The 23,286-nt window shown below is 45.7% G+C and overlaps 1 protein-coding gene across 5 annotated transcripts in view; it reads left to right on the top strand.

Annotated features, from left to right (window-relative positions):
* The window catches only part of GUCY1A1 (guanylate cyclase 1 soluble subunit alpha 1), a 61,664-nt gene that overhangs the window by 27,127 nt on the left and 11,251 nt on the right, over positions 1-23,286 (top strand). For all 5 annotated transcript variants that reach the window (XM_060147493.1, XM_060147496.1, XM_060147492.1 and 2 more), the window contains exons 2-7: positions 3,625-4,014; positions 10,846-10,907; positions 14,360-14,418; positions 15,722-16,431; positions 17,913-18,398; positions 21,969-22,112. In XM_060147493.1, the coding sequence (XP_060003476.1) occupies positions 3,757-4,014; positions 10,846-10,907; positions 14,360-14,418; positions 15,722-16,431; positions 17,913-18,398; positions 21,969-22,112 (1,719 nt within the window). In that variant the 5' untranslated portion in view covers positions 3,625-3,756. The remainder of the gene's footprint in view (positions 1-3,624; positions 4,015-10,845; positions 10,908-14,359; positions 14,419-15,721; positions 16,432-17,912; positions 18,399-21,968; positions 22,113-23,286) is intronic.

Genomic DNA, 23,286 nt, shown 5'->3' on the forward strand with positions numbered 1-23,286 from the left:
GAAACCATGGCATTCAATTAATACAGTTCTTCTTCCTAAAAATTCATATGAAATAATGGTATTATAATTTTTATGAATGAATATTTACTTAATATTATCTACTATACTCTCCTTTATTATCTCCAAGTTGTACAGAACTGGCTCCACAGAGGTTCTCTATTTTAGGGGTGGGATGGGGAGAAGAGGTGAGGAAGTAACTCTGACCCTATAGTCAAAATTATATTTGGATTTAAATGCTTCAGTTAATTTGCTCAGCTTTTTGCAAACAGCAGTCAGCACACTGTGGCCTGTGGGCCCAGTGCAGCCTGTTTTTATGGGAACACGTCCATGCCCGGCCCTCTGTGTCTCTGCTGTGGCCGCTTTCCTGCCAGCAATGGGGAGTGGAGCCACTGACTGCAAAGCTGAAGTGACCTGTGGCCCTTTACGGGAAGGTTTGACCCTGATCTACAGTGTGTGTGAGGACAGGAATTAGTAAACAGTAACAGTTATGTTGAGATACATTACAGACTGAGAAGCAGACACTTGTAGAATTGAATCTTAAACGAAGCCTGGTTGAGAGCCCTAGATCTGTAGGTTTTTCAGAATCCAAGTAGCCGTTCCTGCATCACCAGATTACCTTTGGGCCACTCAGCAGCCCACTGACGGAGAAGTGCCCTCTTCTCTGCCCGCAGAATAAGAGTGACGTGTGATCGGGCTTCCCTGGTGGCGCAGTGGTTGGGAGTCCGCCTGCCGATGCAGGGGACACGGGTTCGTGCCCCGGTCCGGGAAGATCCCACATGCCGCGGAGCGGCTGGGCCCGTGAGCCATGGCCGCTGAGCCTGCGCGTCCAGAGCCTGTGCTCCGCAACGGAAGAGGCCGCAACAGTGAGAGGCCCGCGTACCGCAAAAAATAAAACAAAAAAAGAATGACGCGTGATCACAGATTTGGGGTTTGACTTTAAGAAACAGAGAGTCACTTATATGTGGAATCTTAAAAAATGATACAAATGAACTTACTTACAAAACAGAAACAGACTCACAGACATAGAAAACAAACTTATGGTTACCAAAGGGGAAAGGCGGGGGACAGGGATAAGTTAGGAGTTTGGGATTAACATACACACACTACTATATAGATAACCAACAAGGATCCACTGTAGAGCACAGAGAACTCTACTCAATATTTTGTAACAACTTATAAGGGGAAATAATCTGAAAAAATAGGTATATATGTGTATAACTGAGTCACTTTGCTGAAACTAACACAACATTGTAAATCAACTGTAGTCCAATATAACATAAAAATTTTAAAAAAGAAAAAGAAACAGAGAGTCCTGGCAGCTTCTTCTGGCCAGTCAGCATCCATCATCCTCCTCAAACCCGATAACCCAGCAACACCCCAGGGGCTGTCAGATGTGAATTTAGCTTCCTTATTTGTCCCAGTTTAGGAAGTGAATTGTCCATTGTTGTAAGCTTGTTAGTAACTTATCTGTGACAAGTTACAAGCTGATGCTTATACATATTAGGAACATATTGAGAGCACGGAGGGGCATAGAAAAGACGAAACAATAATCGAACTCCAGTTCCAAAGACAGAAACATAAGATTTTTTTTTAACATCTTTATTGGCGTATGATCGCTTCACAATGGTGTGCTGGTTTCTGCTCTACACAAAGTGAAGCAGCTATACATACCCATGACGTACGATTTTATCCCGGATGATTCAAGTACCAGGAGCCAGTGAGCAGGAGAATTATGCTCTTGTTTGCTTTCTCATGTAAACAAAACCCGTATCTTTACGATAAACTAATCCCACTGTATAAACTAAGCCTGATTACTCAGACGCCAGTCTCACTTGGTAAAGTGAGTTTGGGTTCATCGAAAGGCAGCGGCCTGGAGGCAGAAGGACGCACATTTGAACCCTGGCTCTAGCACTTCCTAGCATCTCAAATGGAATGACCTAAGCTTTGAGCCTCTGGCCCATTGGAGATAATAGTACCTATTCCCAATGGTTGCTGTGCGGCTTAAACGTAAATACAGAGTTCCCAGCCCTGTACCAGGCACTTAGTGGGGTTAAGTAACCATGGGTTCTTCTTCACTTCTTTTGTGCTTTTTGATTTTCCAAGTATGGAAATAGTTGGTGGACCCAAGCTAATCAAGATCATTGTATTGTTTTGTTTTGTTTTTTGTTTTGTTTTGTTTTTGCGGTACGCAGGCCTCTCACTGCTGTGGCCTCTTCCGTTGCAGAGCACAGGCTCCGGACGCGCAGGCTCAGCGGCCATGGCTCACGGGCCCAGCCGCTCCGCGGCATGTGGGATCTTCCCGGACCGGGGCACGAACCCGTGTCCCCTGCAGCGGTAGGAGGACTCTCAACCACTGCACCACCAGGGAAGCCCTGTTTTTGTTTTTAATAAATTTATTTTCTTTATTTTTATTTTTGGCTGCATTGGGTCTTCGTTGCTGCTCACGGGCTTTCTCTAGTTGCGGCGAGTGGGGGCTGCTCTTCGTTGCGGTGCATGGGCTTCTCATTGCGGTGGCTTCTCTTGTTGCAGAGCATGGGCTCTAGGCGTGCGGGCTCAGTAGTTGTGGCACGCGAGCTCCTTAGTTGAGGCTCGCGGGCTCAGTAGCTGTGGCTTGCGGGCTGTAGAGTGCAGGCTCAGTAGTTGTGGCGCACGGGCTTAGTGGCTCCACGGCTTGTGGGATCTTCCTGGACCAGGGCTTGAACCCGTGTCCCCTGCATCGGCAGGCAGATTCTTAACCACTGTGCCACCAGGGAAGCCCAAGATCATTGTACTGTGGATAAGCTGAATTTACAACCACACGGTTCCACTGAAAAGTAACTAATGAGACGTGGGTTGCGAATTGTGTGGAGACTCAGTCAGAACATCAACAAAAACAAAAGTAAGAGGGAAAGTCGGCCAGAAGGGCCGTGCGGGTGACCTCAGGGACCCCTAGGAAGAGAGGCTTTCTTGGTTTACCCCGGTGTTGTCTGGATTCGGATCCAGAGACCCTGGCAAATCCAATGGCATGGTCTTAGGAATCAGGAGTTCTTTGAAAAACTATTACGTGTTTTTCATTTTGGTGATATTTTTAAGTTATTTTACTATTTATAGAGACAAGTATCTTCTTTGCCAGTAATCATTTCAATTAATTTTTTTCATGTAATTCTTTTCATGTAAAAGTCAGTGTTTCAGATCTAATCACATATACTTGGGCCTCATTATATATATTTTTTTCTTTAGGTATGTTTAGGAGACATTAGACATGCGATTCTGATTTTTCAGAAGAGACAGCACAGTGAGAACGTAGCAGTACCAGCAGTGACATGACATAGATGGAGACTCAGCGTCTGCCATAAAACCCTAGTGTTTCACTCTTGTGGAATCACACAGGGCCAAATGGGCTATAAAAATGAGAATCAGTAGTTTGTGCTAAAGACATTTTGGAGAAAATTGCGTTCCGTTTGAACAATATTAAAATACTAAAAGGAAGTACTAGTATACTAGGATGCATCCGTATTAAATCAAGAACTTTACCAGATGTTCCGTCCATTCATTGACATTTGCACCAGAATTTTTCTTACTTGAAAGTGACATAGCACTGGATGGTCTTTGCTTTCTCACACCTGCCTTTCTCTGTTTCCGTAGGAATCCAGAGTCGCCCCTCTTTCTGTTCTGACCTTCTGCTGCCCCTGGACGCTCCCGTCACCAGTGTCCCTGGTCCCGTAGTGGCTTCTGTGGGTCGGTCCCCGTAAGAACAGCCGCCAGGAGGTGATCACCATGTTTTGCGCGAAGCTGAAAGACCTGCAGATCACGGGGGACTGCCCCTTCTCGCTGCTGGCCCCGGGCCCTGTCCCCAAAGAGCCCGCGGGCGAGGCGGCAGGGGGCGGGCCCGCAGCTCCGGCCGGAGGGCAGGGCCTCTGTCCTGGCGACCCCGCGAAGAAGCTGCCCGGAGGGCTTCCTCAGAGGAAGAGTAGCCGCAGCCGCGTCTACCTGCACACTCTGGCCGAGAGTATCTGCAAACTGATTTTCCCGGAGGTGAGTCCCTGGCCTTTCGAGATTTTACTGGTATTTTGAAAATGGCAAAAGGACGTTTTCCTAAGGAGAATGTGAACGCTTGCTCTGTCACTTTCAAGGCTACAGTCGATGTAGACTGTTTTCTGGAAACATTTAAAAACATTTTTTTAAAGCAGTCATTTTCTTAAATTGTGTTTAATCTGAAAATGTTTAAAATCTTGCGTGCTTTTCCAAAGCATCCTGCACTCTGACAGGCTTTATGGCTTCGAGCCGCTGCTTCACCCTCTGGCCTCAGCGTACGTACCTGAAAATGGAAATGCTCACACCTGGAGTCTGCACGGGCATTCGGTGAAACGATCCACAGCTCTCACCGCCCACAAGGACCCGTTTTCTACTCATGGATGCCAAGCTAGTTTTTATGGATCCGTTAGCTATATTTTTAGAACCGAATTCCTTGAAGAATAACTTATTCCCTGCTGGGTTTTCCTAAGAGCATCATCTGTTCCCTGGCAACTTGCTGAGCTGGGAAGACCGCCACATCCTGCTGGTTCAGAGTCTGAAGTCTCCACTCACGCCAGGCCTGGCCTGCTTCCTTGAGTCAGGGTCACGGGCCTGCCCGTGACACCCACCTGCCCTCAGCTCAGACACATCTTTTTTTTTTTTTTTTTTTTTTTTTATGGTACACAGGCCTCTCACTGTTGTGGCCTCTCCCGTTGCGGAGCACAGGCTCTGGACGCGCAGGCTCAGCGGGCATGGCTCACGGGCCCAGCCGCTCCGCGGCATGTGGGATCTTCCCGGACCGGGGCACGAACCCGTGTCCCCTGCATCGGCAGGTGGACTCTCAACCAGTGTGCCACCAGGGAAGCCCTCAGATACATCTTGATGTAGCTCTGTGGGCTGGGCTGCACAGCCTGATGCCGTTTTGAGGTGTGGAGCGCAGCCCTTAAGGGAATTCTGGAAAGACCGATGCTGTAAGGTCTCCCTTATATGTGGAATCTTAAGAACAACAACAACAACTCGTAGAAAGTACAGACTGGCAGTTATAAGATAAATGACTACCTGGCCCTGCTGTGTGATGTGTAGGAAAGTCATTAGGCAAATCCTGTGAGTTCTCACCACAAGGAGACTTTGTTTTTCTTTCTGTTCTTTTTACTGTATCTATAGGAGAAGGTGGACGTTAGCTGAACCTATTGTGGTAATTATTCACACTCTATGTAAATCAAGCCGTCGTGCTGTGCCCTGTAAGCTTAGACAGTGATGTATGTCAATTAGTTCCCAATGAAACGGGGGGAAAAAGAACCTGGGGACAGAGCATAGACCAGGTAAAATATCTTTGCAATGGATGGGGCATGTGGAGGGTCAAAGAGAAGAGCTACTGAAAGGCTTCATGTTGCGTCTTCCTCCCTCTGTCAGTGTTCACGGTTTTATATAAATTCGCATCAACTGGGAGGTTGGGGATTGATGTGATCACGGATGAGTTTCAGTTGACTCCACATCACCCCTGTGCCTGTGTGGAGCACTGAAGAACCACAGACTGGGGACTTTTAGGAGTGGAAGGGACGTCAGAGAGAAACTTGTTTCACTCCCAAGAAGGACTAGAGAGGCTAAGTGACTTGACCAAAGTCACACAGCTTTGGAAGGATAGAGCAATTACTGCTGTCAACAATATGGACTCGAGTGACAAAGAAGAGACTTGAATGGAAGCTTGAAGGATGGATAAATTAGAATTAGCAGGACGTTGAGGGAACTTATGTCAAATATAAAAAAACACAGTAGTACTTTGGTTCGTGGCCTTTGAGATGGAAATATTTAATTATTCTCTCTCTGCTCCAGTCACTAGCCAGCCAGCTTTGGCTGGGGTGAGGGATGTAGCCCTTCTCAGGCAGGTGGCTGGCATCACAGTCTGGGAAGCGGTTGGTACTCTCATTTCCAAGGACAGAGCGTGATGCACAGGGACGAACAGATGGTGAGGATGGACGGCTGGAGACCTTCCATGCTTTCCCTGGGTCTTGTCATTACCATGTTGGCGTCATTATTCTGTTTGATAAGTTTTGAGTTCCTACAATAGAAGTCATACACATGTTGGATCCTCTTTTCAAAACATTCTGAACACCAAACATATATGTTCCTGTTTTCCTTTTCTTTACTTAGAAGGATCTGTGTTGTTTGTTCGTGAGCTCACAGGAATAATCATCAAGGTTTGACTGCGCTGTCACGTAGCAGGGAAGGCGAGGACGTAGGCCTTCCAAGAGGCAGGAGGTGACCCTTGGCATCAAGGACCAGGACTCTTTTCCCACAACTGAGGCCATTTTCATTAAAACAGGGAACGTCCCAGGGCCGTGTAGATTACTTCATCCCCTCTCCGAACAGCTATGTGTCTTTGATTAGGTAGGACTTTTTTTTTAAGACGATTCTTTTCAAGGGGACAGATTTAATGCTTAGCCTACTGTTCAGTTTCAGTTCTATCAGTAACCTAAAGGAAGAAACTCCAAATAGTATTTGATGGTACCCTAGTTCTTGCTTTCGATAATCAGATTTAACTCCCCAGTTATGTTTTATGGGGGGACAAGTATATCCTTAGCAGATTTAGGGTGGGAGATGGCTTTCCAGAGTTGTGGAATCGTAGGTTACAGAAATCCTTTTGCTCATCTAATGCAAACTTTTCATTAGTTTGAAGAAATTGACACATAAAAGGCCACTTGCTTTAAGTAAAAGATAACTGAGGAGGAGACTGGAATGTTCTCTGCACCTCATTCGTAATCTGTTGCTCTTTCCTGTTACATTGTTAGCTGATTTTTCTTGAATATTCTCCCCAGTAATCCTGTAAGCTCCTCAGGCAGAATGTCTTTAAAGAAATTATGATATGGTATTAGCCACAGTTGTAGCAAATCAGAACCCACTTCCTGAATTGAATCAATTGAGTCAGATATGCTTATATAAAGGATATCATCCCAAATCCAAGACCTTGTGAGATTAGGAGGGTCTGAGGGCACTCCTGAAGTCTCTAAATGTGCTGCAAAATATTGGGTTGCAAGAAGAAAAGAAGAGAAGCAGTTTTACAACATCCTTATGAGGGAAATATCCTTGGTCTAGAAAATCATTAAAAGCTGTAGAAAACACCCCATCCCAGCTCCTGCCATACTTAAAACCTTTCAATGACTTTTCATTGCTCTAACATAAACTTTCTTAATATAGCCTCCAGGCCAAAAAAAAAAAAAAAAAAAAAAACACTGTAGAAAAGTTAAAAATCAACTGAAATAGCAACATATCCATAAACCAGACCGATGAAATTCCATTCAGAGTGTTCCCGACAATATGGCATCAAACAGCAGTTGTACCTGAGGTATTAATATATGAGTATCCTCGGGGGCTGTCTTGCAGTGATTGATTCTGTGTCACGAGGCCTGAGGTCTCAGGAACGTTGAGTCCTGTTCATGGATTTCTTGTGAACTGCGTCATCTCAGGGTCTAGGCTCAGGTTGTATCGTAGAAGCCCTCGCACCAGGTAGGAAACTATGCACCAGCAGCCTTTACCAATGCGTGTTTTGTCTGAAAAACTTGTTGCTTTTGTTTTGTCTTGTTTTGAATTTATAACAATTTTCCAGAGGTGCAGTGGTGGGTGATGGAAGTAGACAGGAAAGCCTGGTAAGCCACAGTATCACCAACATATGCTACTGCAGCTTGGCTAGGACTTTGGAACTTTCTTCTTTAGAAAAGCAAATTCTTTTTTTTTTTTTAATTTTATTGGAGTAGAGTTGATTTACAATGTTGTGTTAGTTTCAGGTGTACAGCACAGTGATTCAGTCATCCATGTGCATATATCCACTCTTTTTCAGGTTCTTTTCCCGTATAGGTCATTACAGAGTATTGAGTAGAGTTCCCTGTGCTGTACAGCAGGGCCTAAGTTCTGATTCAACATGGAAAGTCTGGAAGACACCTGTTCCACAAACCCCAGCAATGAGAGAGGGACCATTTCTCCTTGCTTACAATGGCAGCATATATGCTAGGAGGAAAGGACTAGAAAAAGAAGTTCCTGGTGGCAGTGGGAAGGAAATGATAGACCAGGAAGAATACAGACTGGCAAGGATAAAACCATGTACTTGGTGTTTTAACGGAAAGGTCAAGAGGAGGAGAGAGAAGGGTGGTGTCTCAACTAGCGCTCGGGGTGAGGAAGGAAAAAGTCTGTGGTGCTAGAATTGGATGGATTCTCTTTTCTCATTGCTCATGCAAAGTTCCTGGTCAGAGCAGCAATTCATATATAAACAAATGTAATCAAACTATTTTAAATTGGAAACAATCTAAATCCATTTTTGAACAAGCTGAAAGAGCAACACCTCTGTGCTGGCTTATATCTCCTCACTGATAGAAATGTTATAGACCAAGCCTTCAAGACTAAATAGCTGATGGGGGCACGGGGGTGATGGTCATTCATTCATTCATTCATTCATCCCATCACTGTAGTGAGCATCTCCCGTGGTCAGGTACTATCTAGGTGCTGGGCACGCAGTAGTGAGCAAAACAGGTATTCCCTGCCATTTTGGAGTCTCTATTCTAGTGGAGAAGACAGAAAATAAGAAACAAATGTCAGGCAGCAAATGCCTGAAAGACAGGCTCGTGCAGAGGCAGTGACCCTCATTACGCGGCTGACCCCTCTTCCCGTATGAATAGGTTTTACGGAAAGATGGATGGGGCGGAGCTAAACTGGCAGTCGCATATATAACTGATAAGAGTGCCAATTGCTACAAACTTCTATGAAATTAATTTGGAAAGAGCTACTGAAAATTAAAAATCCACAGACTTTAAGGGTTTCACTGAAAAAAATATAGCTTATGGACATAAAACGCAATATATGAGAGAAGAAAAAAGGCCCTTGAGAAACTGAAGATCCTTGAGCACCCCCGGCTGAGCTGCCTTGTTTACGGTCTCGGGTTTAATGTTCCCTTCCTCCTTCCCCGATTCAAGGGCTCTGAGGAGCAGGCCCCCATTTCTCTTCCCAAAGCCGTTCCCCACCTGCCAGGCATCCGGCCCTTGGTCGGAATCTGCCCACAGTTCCAGCCCTTCTTTCCTCCTGAGGCAGATGTGTCCTCTCTCTCCTTACCGGAACCGTCAGATAAATGGTTCTACGTGGTAAATCTAAGTTCTCGTTTCTTTTCAGCCCTTGCATTTTCTTTCAAGAAATTTCACATTTCTTTTCTAAGCTCTATATGCTCTTTAAAAACCAAAAGCTTTGGGGCTTCCCTGGTTGCGCAGTGGTTAAGAATCCATCTGCTAATGCAGGGGACATGGGTTCGAGCCCTGGTCCGGGAAGATCCCACACGCCGCGGAGCAACTAAACCCGTGCGCCACAACTACTGAGCCTGCGCTCTAGAGCCTGCAAGCCACAACTACTGAGCTCGCGTGTCACAACTACTGAGCCTGTGCGCCTAGAGCCCGTGCTCCGCAACAAGAGAAGCCACCGCAATGAGAAGCCCGCGCACCGCAACGAAGAGTAGACCCCGCTCGCCGCAACTAGAGAAAGCCCGCGTGCAGCAACGAAGATCCAACGCAGCCAAAAATAAATAAATAAATTTTAAAAAAACACCAAAATTTATTTTCATGACTCATTTTATTAAAACAGAAGCTTGGTCTATTTTGCTTAACTTTACTGTCTCACTTGACCAGTGGAAATTCCAAGAGAAATATAAATAGTTCTCAAGGAAAAAGGAATTTCACAACTTGGGATATAGCCAGAGAATTCGCCACTGTCCTCTGCATAAACTACACAAAGCACTGGTGGCTATATACACACATAGATACATATGATATTTTACGGAATGCAAAGAAATTACCAGTGCTTTACTTCCCACTTATCAACAAGCTGTTAAGAGAGATTAATAGTATTGAAGCCAGTGTTTAAAACTATGCAGGCTTATGTACAACTATTTTGCAATCTAGGAAGATTCATGAGATACTCAGAAATCAATAGAAGAGAAGAACACTGCAAGTATTTGGTGAAGATTATTCGTTCAAAGAAAGGAAATGAGTGCAAGTTCGGGGAAATCTGAGATTTGTTTCAATCAGTGATCAACCGACCTTAGTGACAGATTGGATTTAAGGGATAAAAGAAAGGGGAGAGGGGCTTCCCTGGTGGCGCAGTGGTTGAGAGTCCGCCTGCCGATGCAGGGGACGCAGGTTCGTGCCCCGGTCTGGGAGGATCCCACATGCCGCAGAGCGGCTGGGCCTGTGAGCCATGGCCGCTGAGCCTGCGCGTCCGGAGCCTGTGCTCTGCAACGGGAGAGGCCGCAGCAGTGAGAGGCCCGCGTACCGCAAAAAAAAAAAAAAAGAAAGGGGAGAGACAAACTTGGGAGTTTTCTAGAGCAGGACACGTAAACCGTACATGAGACAGAAATGCGGGTTTGTGGGAAGGGTGGCGGTCACTGGGGTAGCTGGCATGGGACTGTGGAAGGAGTGTGAGTCTCTTGACTTGAGCGCCCCTGAGACTGAAGTCCTGGCCACACACCCAAGGGGTTTCCGGCCCCCGAGGAAGGGGTGCCCGCGATTCCTCCACGAAGGCTTGACTTCACCAAACCAGGTCTCCTGTTTGATTCCAGCTCTGTGGCTGTCAGTGAGCGCCCGCCGAGGGCAAAGCCCACATCCAGACTCAAGTGAGTCTGAGAGCTTTGCTTCTGCCCAAGTGTGAAAAGCCCATAGAAAATCTATCCCCTTTTTCACAGTGTCAATTCACTGCACTTATTAAAGTAACTGCTTCTGCTTCTTCATAAGGAGCTTTCAGCACTAATTTTCTGTAAAGTATGTATCTTCAAGAATATGATTATTTAAGGGAATGTTTAAAACTTTTCCTTTCAATTTTCAGTTTGAGCGGCTGAATCTTGCCCTTCAGAGAACACTGGCAAAACACAAAATAAAGGAAAGCAGGTAAGTTGAATCACTTTAGTTGCATGAATCTCCGGTTGCAACCGCTGACACAGCTACTAATAACCACCACTGAGTGATGTATGCGTGTGTTTTGAATCTTTTTGGTGTGCCGGGAACTGGGCTAACACTCATATGAAAGCAAGTGTATTCATTTTTCACATTTTATATATCACTGAGCTCAGGTTCCTGTAAAATATCTGGGCTCGTAGAGCTGTTCAGGCAAAGGCAGAACTGAGTTTCAAGCCTGGGTTTTTCAAAGCCCATGATTTTAACCATGTTGCCCTGTGCTTTTGCTTTTAAAAAGCTCCCAGAAGGCCTGTTCTTTCCTAGCAAGGGATATTCTGAAATGTTCTACAAAGGTAAGGCGTGGGTCAGAGCAGAGTCCTTGCTTGAAGAACACTACCGAGAGGCTGGGACCTGCCTGTCCCTCCCCCGTAGCCTCGACCACAGGTTAAACTTTCAGCTCCTGCATCAGGAGGATGGGAAAGGATACGGAGCAAGAGGAGGACCACTCAGGGGTTTGGGGCAGTACTCAGGGACGTGTTTCGGTATTTTTCTAACTGGTTCGGTTATACTGGTGTGCGAATACCAGTTCCGTTTGTATTTGTTCTTCTACTCTGTCTTTGAAATTTTCTTTAAGAAACCTTTCTGTAGCCGTTTCATATATAAGGTAATTTTTTTTTAAAAAAAACAACCTGACTTTTAGAGTTCATTTTAAAAATACATCTCGGCTCATTTCCTGCCGGTGGACAACTTGATTTGGCCTTGTTTTGGTTTTCCTGAAATCAAAGAATTATTTCATGGGCAAGTAATACAATAAACACTTGAGTTCAAATTTTCAGACTCGAACTTGAAAGTTTTGCAAGCCAGTATCATTGTCGGGAATACTTTACGAGTTCATTCATCTGTCTGCTGCTCAGGAGTGGGTAATCGGCTCTGCGGATCATCAGGGCTGAATTTCCCTTGCTGACTAACTGGTCCCACACTGTAGGCAGCAGGCAAAGGCAAGAAGGGGTCAGAGACAGGTCCAAAAAGAGAGAGTGTGAACCTATGTGTCTGACAGAAGCTGTGTTTACAGAGTGATACGGAAAGCATTCCAGAACGCCTCTGACCTTAATTCTCAGGCAGGCTGATAAGATAGCCAGCAAGTCCTGTAGCTGTGCTACTATGTCTGTCTGCCTAGGGCTTTGCCAGACAGTTTACTCAGAATTTATTCTCAGGGCCTTGTGTCCTGAAACGTGCCTCAGCTAGATGCAGATATTCCGTTAGGATGTGTTCCCAGAGACCTATCTCTTTAAAAAGAAATTCTCAAAACTTAAAAAAATTATTTTATTTGGAAATTTAAAAAAATCTATTACCGCTTCCCTGACTTCTTAGAGTTGCTCACACTTTTAAATTGTCCTCATCATTATTCCACTGTTGAAATAAGATGAAGGACCTTTTTTCTTATGAGACTGCCTGCTGATACGCTAAATGGCTTCTCTCTGCTGTCTTTCTTTAGTTCTTCGGGACATTGGGCCTTTCTCCCCATCTTTCTGGCAGGTCAGCTGCTGTTTCTACTGCAGTCAGTTTGCTGCCTGCTGAGGGTACCTTAAATGCCCCATCCGCCACCTCTGTTAAGTGAATGAGTTTTAGTACAACCCGTTATGATACCTCTTTAGGTTGGTTGCACAGAGAGCTTTGGGTGTGTTTCTTTTTCTAGGACCTTTTGATCACATCACAGCATCACGTGTGAACTTGTGGCTGGTGTGTGTGTCTCTGTGTACAATATATGCACATTTGCTGGTGTCCATGCAGGCTTACAGCTTCTCGTTTTTTTTTTTTGAGGGTAAAGAGAGGGAGCTTATTTTGTTTTTTGGGTTTTTTTAAATAAATTTATTTATTTTGGCTGCATTGGGTCTTCGTTGCTGCGCTTGGACTTTCTCTAGTTGCAGCGAGCGGGGGCTACTCTTCATTGCAGTGCGCGGGCTTCTCATTGCGGTGGCTTCTCTTGTTGCAGAGCACAGGCTCTAGGCGCACAGGCTTCAGTAGTTGTGGCGCACAGGCTCAGTAGTTGTGGCTCGTGGGCTTCAGTCGTTGTGGCGCGCGGGCTTCAGTAGTTGTGGTTCGCGGGCTCTAGAGCACAGGCTCAGTAGTTGTGGCGTACAGGCTTAGTTGCTCCGCGGCATGTGGGATCTTCCCGCACCAGGGCTCGAACCCGTGTCCCCTGCATTGGCAGGCGGATTCTTAACCACTGCGCCACCAGGGAAGTCCCAGGGAGCTTATTTTGAATCGCACTATGTGTTGTTTGGATTAGCTAAGCTTTGCTGGGAGTTAGCAGAAGAGGTCTCTGAGCAGCTTTGCTCTCCTTCTTTAGAAAAAAACCCAGAAGTTGCTTAAGGGAGAAGAAGGAGCAAATGTAAAGACTGAAAACATAACATAATATATAACAAAGGGTTGGGGGGGTCTCTAGATTCAAACTAGATGTAATTCAAACTATTTAGATAAGAACATAAAGAAATATATATTTCTAGTAACCTAGTATTTTAAATAATTATAAGCAGTATACCTTTATGCGATCCAGTAGCCAACAGAGCAATTTCCTTCTCAAAAATATTTCCTTTTGAAACTTCTCTACATGTATCGAGCTTTACTGAAACCTTTTTAACATTTTAAATTCATGCCTGTTTCCTCTTGCCTTGTCTAATGGCAAGCTGAACCACAAGTAGAACTTGGGTGTCTTTTAATCACTTCAGTAGTTTGGCAAATTTGGCCATAATCAGTCTTCACTGTCAGAAATCATCAAAAAACAATTAGGCAAACAGTTGAAATTACAAAAACCTTCTATCAGTCAAAATGTATGCTGTTATATTATCAACTTTTGTGCTACGTAAAGCAGCGCAGAAATTGAATAAGGAATAGGTTTCTTTAGTTACTAATTTTTATGTAAGATCAAGGATAAAAGTTTAATGCAATGATGTCTGAGAGTTAAATATATAGAACCGAAAACTCAAAAGCAGGATGTACTATGTATTTGCTTTAGAAAATAATTAAGAACTTACTTAAAAGTGAAATCCCTCAGCACAGAGATTTTTCTTCTTGGCTGGGTTATCAGAAAACCCCATGCTGACTTATTATCATCTTTTCCTGGCCATTTCATACCACTGGTTTTCTGCCAGTACAGCCTCTATACTATTAGCCAATATGAAGTTAGCTTCAAAGGTAAATGTACTTTATAAGAAATGATGAAACACTCTAAATCAGGTATATCCGGGGTTTTTCCAACATTGTTTTGGGTTTGTACATGTCACTGCTCCTTTCCTGTAAACTTGACAGTCAAGATTTGCCTCAGGAGTGGATAATAAAGTAAAAGGTAATTTAAATTATTTTCTGTCATCATTCCTGTATGTTATAATCTGAAATTTTAGCATTCACATGTCAGTTTATAATTTAAGATATTGAAATAATTTCAGGAAATCTTTGGAAAGAGAAGACTTTGAAAAAATAATGGCAGACCAAGCGATTGCAGCAGGTAATAGAATTAAGTATATGCAATTAGGAAATAATTATACTTGTAGAACTAATGTTTTACCTGTAAACAAAGATTTTCTATTCCTAGAAAATATTTAGCTGGAGAACAAATATTTTCTTTAAAATATTCATATTTATTTGTTGGTAGCTTCCAGTGTGAAATGTTAAATATCATGTTTTGTGTTAACACAAAGAATAACTTTTTCGCACTATATGTCTTTGTTTGACCTCAAACATTTCCTCTTCTCACAATGTTTATTTGCTGAGAAGTAGATAAAGCTGCGTGGGAGGCTGACTCATAGGCGTTCACAGGCTTTGGTCTTGAACTTTAAGTGTTCCTCATTTATGCATGAAAAATTCTACTCAGCAAAGTAAAAGAAGTAATTTTTTTAAAGGTTGGAAGCAATCACGGGAAAAGAGGTGAGCAGCGCTCTCATATTAATCCTAGTTTGGAGGAAACAAGCAGATGAGTGACTCTGTCATACTGTCCTTTCCAAAGTCTGAGTACATGAACCAACAGGTTAGATGTTTCTCAAAGTACAAGATATGAAGAACTTGATGATGATGATGATGACAGTGGCGATGGCTGACTTGTACTGAGCCCTTCCTCCGGGTCAGGCGCGATCCTAACGTGCCCGCCAACCCTGCCATGGCAGCGCTGTGGACAGGGCACTCGGGTTTCCCTAAGTCACAGATGAGAAGAATGGTACACAGAGTGTAAAGAACAAAGGACATTAGAGGGAGAAGCTGTGCAAAGTAGATAATATATTCCAAACACCTATTCAGTCAGGTAACATCAAACAAGAATGCTGTTTTACTGGAAAAAAATTACTTCATATCGTCTCTAAGGAAAAATGACAAAATTGAGTTTCACCACCAGTGATTTAGATTAATTCCTGTGTCTGATGCTTATACTCCAAGGGGGCCAAGACCCCTTCAGCAACATGTACCACTGTTTCCGTTGTTAACAAGGTGGGAGAGCTTTTTCTGAAATGGACTTGGTCCTGTGATTCCAATTGCTCTTTTATAGTTAAGCTTCAGGGAGATAAAAAGTCATATATTATACTCAGTTGATCATTCTTTCATAATTAACTGACTTGGGATTCATATTAGGAGTTGTCCAAATTTTAGAAACTAATTTATGTAGATAATTTAAACACGGGTAGTTAATTTTGGTTGGAAATCTTATTAGCCGATATAAAGCAAACTAACTCGTCAGATAGAACAATATTAAAACCAGTAACAGCACGTCTCTGCTAAGATGGCGCATTTGATATGGCAGAAAATGTATTATATGCTTTCAGGAGTCCCAGTGGAGATCATCAGAGAATCTCTCGGTGAGGAGCTTTTTAAAATATGCTACGAAGAAGATGAATACATCCTAGGGGTGGTCGGAGGAACCCTGAAAGACTTCTTAAACAGCTTCAGCACCCTTCTGAGACAAAGCAGTCACTGCCAGGAAGCAGAGAAGAAGGGCAGGTTTGAGGAAGCGTCCATCCTGTGCCTGGATAAAGATCCCGATTTCTTAAATGTTTACTATTTCTTCCCCAAGAGGATCACTTCCCTGATTCTCCCCGGCATCGTTAAGGCAGCTGCTCGCATCTTGTACGAGACCGAAGTGGAGGTGTCCTCGACGCCCCCCTGCTTCCACCAGCACTGCAGCGAGTTCATGGACCAGCCCTGCCTGCTCTACTCTGTCCACGTCAAGACCCCCCGGCCGTCCCCACCCCCGGGGAAGCCCCCGTCCTCGCTGGTGATCCCCACCTCGCTCTTCTGCAAGACCTTCCCCTTCCATTTCATGCTGGACAGAGACATGACCATCCTGCAGTTGGGCAACGGCATCAGAAGGCTGATGAGCAGGAGAGACGTGCAAGGGAAGCCTCATTTTGACGAGTACTTCGAGATTCTCACTCCAAAGATCAGCCAGAACTTCAGCGGAATCATGACCATGTTGAACATGCAGTTTGTGGTCCGCGTGAGGAGGTGGGACAACGCCGTGAAGAAATCTTCCAGGGTAAGAAGAACGTTACACTGTTGTGAATATGGAATCCGTTGTTTCATATTTAAAGACTAGAAATAAAAAAGGTGAAAATATACGCATTACTTGAGATGTTTTAATACAGCATTTCTGTTTAAGACAATTCTAAAACACTTCGAAGGGTGGAATAAATTTAAGACAAGATTCTTTCTGCATTCATTTGCTTGCTCACTTAAGCCATCACTGCACAGATATTTGTTGAATGCAGTCTACCTTTTACAACCTTTATGGAGTATTTTATAACTGAATTAGAAAAATATTGATGTAAAAGTATGGTTTCAGTCATCATGAAATAGCTGACTTAATTTGGAATGATAAGAGGGATTCTACAACAAAGAAACAACTTGTTTCTTACAGGAGGCAACTAAATGGATTTTTTCAGTATTTAATAGACATGGAAAAAAATCAATAACTTGTTTGATTAACTGTTAGAGAATGTGGGGAAAAATGTTCTGCTCTCATAATAGATAACCATGGTAATGATTTAGAAAAATGTTTGGGAAATCACAGCCGATAGTACAAGCGAGCTCAAAGAAAGGCTTATGACGCATCTAACTTCTGGACACATGTAAACCAGCAGACATGCTGTCTGTCCCCCCCAAATGAAAACAGCTTTATTACTTTTTATCATAAAAGTAGTATAGCTAAGTGTTTAAAAAATAGGTAATACTTAAAGATGTTCATTGCAAACTCAAAAACATTAATTTTACACATTTTTGTTTAAAACAAAATATACTATTTACAACTTTTTTTTTTAATCACTAAACGATACCTATGGGCCTCCTGCCATGTCATGAGATACCTGTCTGTTCCACGTTTTCAAAGGCCGTGTCGTATCCCATCGTGTGGTTTTCCGTTTAACCGTTCACTACTGAAGGACACCTGGGCTGCCTTCCACTTTGCTGCCGTGAACACACATGTACACGTTTGTCTCATTCACACAAGTAACCCTGTCATCCAGGACAAACACACGAAGCCCCCTCGCTCAGGGCTCCTTGTGCCATCCTTTCTGCTGCTGTCCACAGAATGCAGTAGCAGAAGCATCAGCATGCCACATAGTGAGAAAGCCCTGAAGCAAGAATTTGGGGCTCTGTTGATTGAAAATCATGATTTCTGTGTAGCCTGCACTGCAGTGTATTCTTCAAATGTCTGCATGCATTTTAGAATTCATAGTAAATTGCAACGATAAGAAAGCATATTGTTTTTGTTGACCAGTAGAAAAAAATCAAGTATAAAAATAAAAGGAGGGACTTCCCTGGCGGTCCAGGGGTTAGGACTCCACGCTTCCACCGCAGGGGGCACAGGTTCGATCCCTGGTCGGGGCACTGAGGTCCGCAAGCCTCACGGTACAGCCACAAAAACCAAGGGGATTATCCCTGTACCCGCCTCACCTTTTGTCTCAAAAAGGTGTTGGGAACTTGAATAGGCCACAACGGTTGGTGCTTCTTCCTACGCAGGTGATGGACCTCAAAGGCCAGATGATCTACATGGTGGAGTCCAGCGCCATCCTGTTCCTGGGCTCGCCCTGCGTGGACAGACTGGAGGACTTCACGGGCCGGGGGCTCTACCTCTCGGACATCCCCATCCACAACGCACTGCGGGACGTGGTCCTGATCGGAGAGCAGGCCAGGGCGCAGGACGGCCTGAAGAAGAGGCTGGGCAAGCTCAAGGCCACGCTGGAGCAGGCCCACCAGGCCCTGGAGGAGGAGAAGCGGAAGACGGTGGACCTCCTGTGCTCCATCTTCCCCTGCGAGGTGGCGCAGCAGCTGTGGCAGGGCCGAGCCGTGCAGGCCAAGCGGTTTGGCGACGTCACCATGCTCTTCTCGGACATCGTGGGCTTCACGGCCATCTGCTCGCAGTGCTCCCCGCTGCAGGTCATCACCATGCTCAACGCGCTCTACACCCGCTTCGACCGGCAGTGCGGGGAGCTGGACGTCTACAAGGTAGGGGCCTGCGGGGGGGCAGGGCGAGGCCAGGGGCCCCGGCCCGGGAGCAGGCGGCGTGCCTCGGCCGTGCGCGTGGCCTCCGGCCCGAAAGGGCTCCGAAGCCGCGCGTTCCAGAAAGGACGAGCTTGTGCCAAAGAACAAGCACAGAGTGCAGGGGCGACAGAGCAAGGGGCGGGCCTCGGACCCTCAGAGAGGGGAAGTTTAAAGGACGGTGAGCCTGGGCTTCCCTGGTGGCGAGTGGTTGGGAGTCCGCCTGCCGATGCAGGGGACGCGGGTTCGCGCCCCGGTCCGGGAAGATCCCACATGCCGCAGAGCGGCTGGGCCCGTGAGCCATGGCCTCTGGGCGTGCGTGTCCGGAGCCTGTGCTCCGCAACGGGAGAGGCCACAGCAGTGAGAGGCCCGCGTACCGCAAAAAAAAAAAAGAGACAGTGAGCCTGAGCCTCGACTGTGAGACCCGAGATGAACTGTTAAGGTGAGATGTTTCAAGGTCAGCCTTGCACAGGGAGGACGTATCCTTTCTGTCTGCAGAAGGAAAGAAGCACGAGGACTGCACAAATTGTCTTCGAACGGATTCATTCAGTACAGGGTAACGGAATCCTTTTCACAGCCGGGGAAGAGAAACCCAAGTCAGCGGCTTAGGGGGGTTACTGTACCCAGGCCAAGGGCAGCAGGAGGGCTGTCTTCCAATCTCCTTTACTGCCTTATTGGCTTTGTAAGCAGAGAAAGTTAAATAACCTTTCTCATTTCTGAAACAGAGGATATAATACCCACCCACAGAGTTTATATGCATGAATAACATGCATTATGTCCCGTAATCTTCGTGAACACGACTGTTACAAAGATTACGGTAAAAAAAAATAATCTGTCCTTCATCAGCCAGCAGGCACTGAGTGCCTACAGGGTAGCAGCCATCATTCTAGGCTCCGAGGCTGCACGGGATTGTCCCTGAAACATAATAAACTATTTTTTAAATGTAACTTTTGTTAATAAGAGAACCAATGAAGACACTTTGTGTTCAGCTTATTTCTTTAGAAGTAAAAACATATTTTCTTGCTGATTTAAAGTATTTTACGTTGTCCTAAATACTGGCATAAGGAATAAAGCATGCTTCTCATTTATGTGGCTTGAATCATCTTTTAATTTGCCACGTAAAATGCTGGCATTTCAGAGCTTAATGCAACATGAAAATAAATAAATGATTAAAGAGGAAACAAAAATGATTTATGGGACTCTATAAGCCCCTCCTTTGTTCCAATCTAGATGCTGGAAGTCAAACTTGCCTTTTAAAAAATTTGTAACAGGAAATTCCAGACAGAGCTATGATTCCCTTAGGAAAAAAGAGGTCCATGCATAATTACAGATAAAATAATTGGCTTCACTTAGGTTAAGCCTCATGGCCTCTTGTGGAATTCACTGTATTTATTTGTAGACAGTTTATGCCTTGAGAATATCTCCTCTCAGAACTGGGAGGTCTCCCTGTCTTCTGCAAACTGCTGTGGCTGCCCGCTGCTGCATGGTTCGCCCTGTTGAAACTTTAAAATATGGGTCATTCTCCCCAGTGGTCAGAATCTTGTACCTCACGATGAGGGTGCGGGCGCAGAGACCCCTGGGGGCCCAGCCGCAGCCCCAGCCAGAGAGCCTGCATCCTCGTTTCACCTGCTCTTCATGCTGACTCCGCGTGGAAACACCTGGAGGTGCTGTGAACAAACGGGGGAGGGTCCTCACCTCGGAATAACCTTAAGATATAGAAAGTGTTCATCAGGGGCTGACCTGTGCCCGTGGTGGCTTCCAGGGAACAGTCAGGCTTGTTTATTCCAGGACCCGGCTGGACCAGGACTTCATTCAGTTACATTTCCTTTCTGTCTTTCAATCTCTCGGTCATTTTCTGCTTATTTGAGTGTGTATGTCTGTTGTTTCAGCACATCCTTACTGGTCCTCCAGCGTTGGCCAGCGTGGGAGGGGGTACAGTCCCTGTGAAAAGAGTCCACGGCAGGGGGCGGGCAGAGGAGGAACACACAGAGACACACAGGGCAGATTCCCTGTGACACTGGGGACGCGGTACCACTCTCACCTCTGCAGGGGCTGCAGCAGCACGGAGGACAGCACCCAACGCCCAGTAGGGCGAGGGTGCCCTTCTACTTAGCACCCAACGCCCAGTAGGGCGAGGGTGCCCTTCTACTTAGCACCCAACGCCCAGTAGGGCGAGGGTGCCCTTCTACTTAGCAACACTTCCTGAGCCCTGTGACAGGTGAGCCGTTAGCCTGAGCGCTTCTCTGCCTGTAGTGCTGAGGACATGCTCTCGGGATGCCCGGCCGCCGGGCTGTGTCCTTGGTGAACAGCCTGGGCCCCAGTGATGGAGGAGCTGATGAGACAGACTCCGAGAGCTTGTGTCCTACTGGGAGAAAAGCCAACAAACGGGCATAACTCCAAGAGCATCCCTGTTGGTGTGCTCTCCTGGTAGGAAATGGAGCCGGTACGGGCCGTGGGCGGGATCGGGCTTCCTCGCCGGGTGGGTGTCAGCAGGGCCCGAGGAGACCAGGGACATGCCAGGTGGCCACCTGCAGGAAGACTGTTCCAGACCGAGGAGTAGCAAGTGTTTTGTATGTTTGAGGGGAAACAGGTGGCCGCTGGCTTGGAACACAGTGCGCAAGAGGGAGAGTTAGGAGACGGATTGGGGGCAGCAGAAAGGCAGGGCAAGAACTTGGGGGGCATGTTAAGGGCCCCGGCATTTATTCTGCATGAAATAGGGAGTCACTGAAATTTGTCCCCGTTCTCTTCTCCTCTCTCGTCTCTGTCCCCCTAGATTGGAAGTTCTGGATCAGAACAGTGATATGATCTGATAAGTTACAATTAATATTTAGAGGAGAAAAATGTACCTATTACAAATTGGTGGCTTATTTGTGGATTTAAAGTAACCGTTAGCTTTCTGTACTCAGGGTCACCGACAGATAAAAATCACTCGTAGCAACAGCAATCATGACAATGATAGTAATGTACATGAAATTTACAGAAGAGCCTGATTTCCAATAGCTTCCAGTCACCACTGTCTGCCTCTGGGTTTGACATCTTGGTTTCTACACTTTGTGATTAGCGTTGCTATGACAACCCCAAATGTCCTTTTGAAAAGCTAAAATGACAGTTTTAACCAGGCACATCCTTAATAAATTCATAGGGCCTTGATTCAGTAGTGACTTTGTTCAGAAAGCTGTATTTTATGCTGAGAGGGTATAAAATCACCCAGTATCTTAAACAGTTTAGTATAAACCCGAAGTACGTCATTTGCTTCTACAAAGCCCTTTCACGTGGTGGGGAAAGAAGGAGGTGAGTCAGTGGCGATCCTGGGAGTAGAAGCCCTCCCGAAACTGTGTTCACAGTGCGGCACTGCCGCTCACCTTGTGCGTGTCCTGGGAAGGAAAGCCTTTTCCAAGAGTCTGCGATTTGCTCTGATGTTCCATTGGCCCTGAGCGCCGAGGTGTCTTCTGCATGACTCTTAATTTCTGCTCTATGATATGCCCTGTGGTGCTTCCTCAGCTTCTGCTTGTAACGTGGAGAATCTGTTGTGCGTAGGTGGAGACCATCGGCGATGCATACTGTGTGGCTGGGGGCTTGCACAAAGAGAGCGACACCCACGCTGTTCGGATCGCACTGATGGCCCTGAAGATGATGGAGCTGTCTGATGAAGTGGTGTCTCCCCACGGAGAGCCCATCAAGGTGAGGCGTATCACGTCCTGGCCAGGAGATGTCAGGACAGTAAATGCTGGTTAGTTAGATCCCAACAGAATGGTGCGTCCCTCAGGGTTTAGGGGCAGAGGGCAAATCTCCTCTTGCTTTACTACACGGTGTTAAATGGCTTACAGATCACTTAGAGACCAGAGACGCCATCCATGGCTTGAGCTTTGAAAACATGGTTCCCAAACCCGCACTTCAGAACCACAGCTGCCTCCGTGACCTGGAAGCTGGTTCCAGAACCACACAGCCACAGCCAGGCAGGGAACCACTGTGCTCGGAAAGCAGCTGCGCCCACTGCTGGCTGCAGAGGAGAGTTGCAGCTGCTGTAATTGCATCAGCAGCGTGGAAATACCGCATCACGACTCTTCCAAAATGAATGACTGGCCACTGGGCTCCCTGCTAAGCAGGGGAGAGAGAACACAAAGGCTTCCCCAGCCGTGCTCACACCGGGAGCGCAGGCAGAAATGCAGGTTTCCAGAGCTCAGGCAAGGGCTTCCGATTCACCACACCTAAGTACATCTAGAACCTTCAAGGGACTTTGGAAAATGGAATGCTTAGTTTTTTGAGCCCTGCAGGGGAGGAATTACACGAGAATGAAGTGGGCTGCTAACTCACCAATATTTTCCAGGACACATAAAATTCTAAAATTTCTAGACGAGCCATATCCCAGAACAATAATGTCTTATAGCAGATGAGAAAATAAAATTAACATGCTAACCATTGATTTAATAGATAAAACGTGAGTGGAATATCCTTATTTGTCCCACTTGAAGTGAGTCTGCCATAGAACAGTCTCAGTTGATGACCTTCAGAAATGGGTCTTTGAAGTAATATGGAATCCTATGTGCCATGATATAAAATAGAGAGAGAAGGAGGAAAAAACTTGGAAGTTTAGCCAGGGCTCTCTCCACCGTTACTAGAAGCCGTATGTGTAAGCCGTCACAACTATCTTCTAAGTCAACCCTCATCCCAGTTATATACCGATGTGTGACACACTTCCCTAAAATTAGTGGCATAAAACCACAGAGCTTTGATTTTGCACTGGTTCTGTGCGTCGGAGTTTGGATGAGGCAAAGCAGGAATACCTCATCATTTCTCACAGCATCCGGCAGCTCAGCGGTCGAGGGCGCGTCAGGTAGCTGGGATTACACCACTT

This window comes from Lagenorhynchus albirostris, chromosome 4 (assembly GCF_949774975.1).
Source record: "Lagenorhynchus albirostris chromosome 4, mLagAlb1.1, whole genome shotgun sequence".
Lineage (NCBI taxonomy): Eukaryota > Metazoa > Chordata > Mammalia > Artiodactyla > Delphinidae > Lagenorhynchus > Lagenorhynchus albirostris.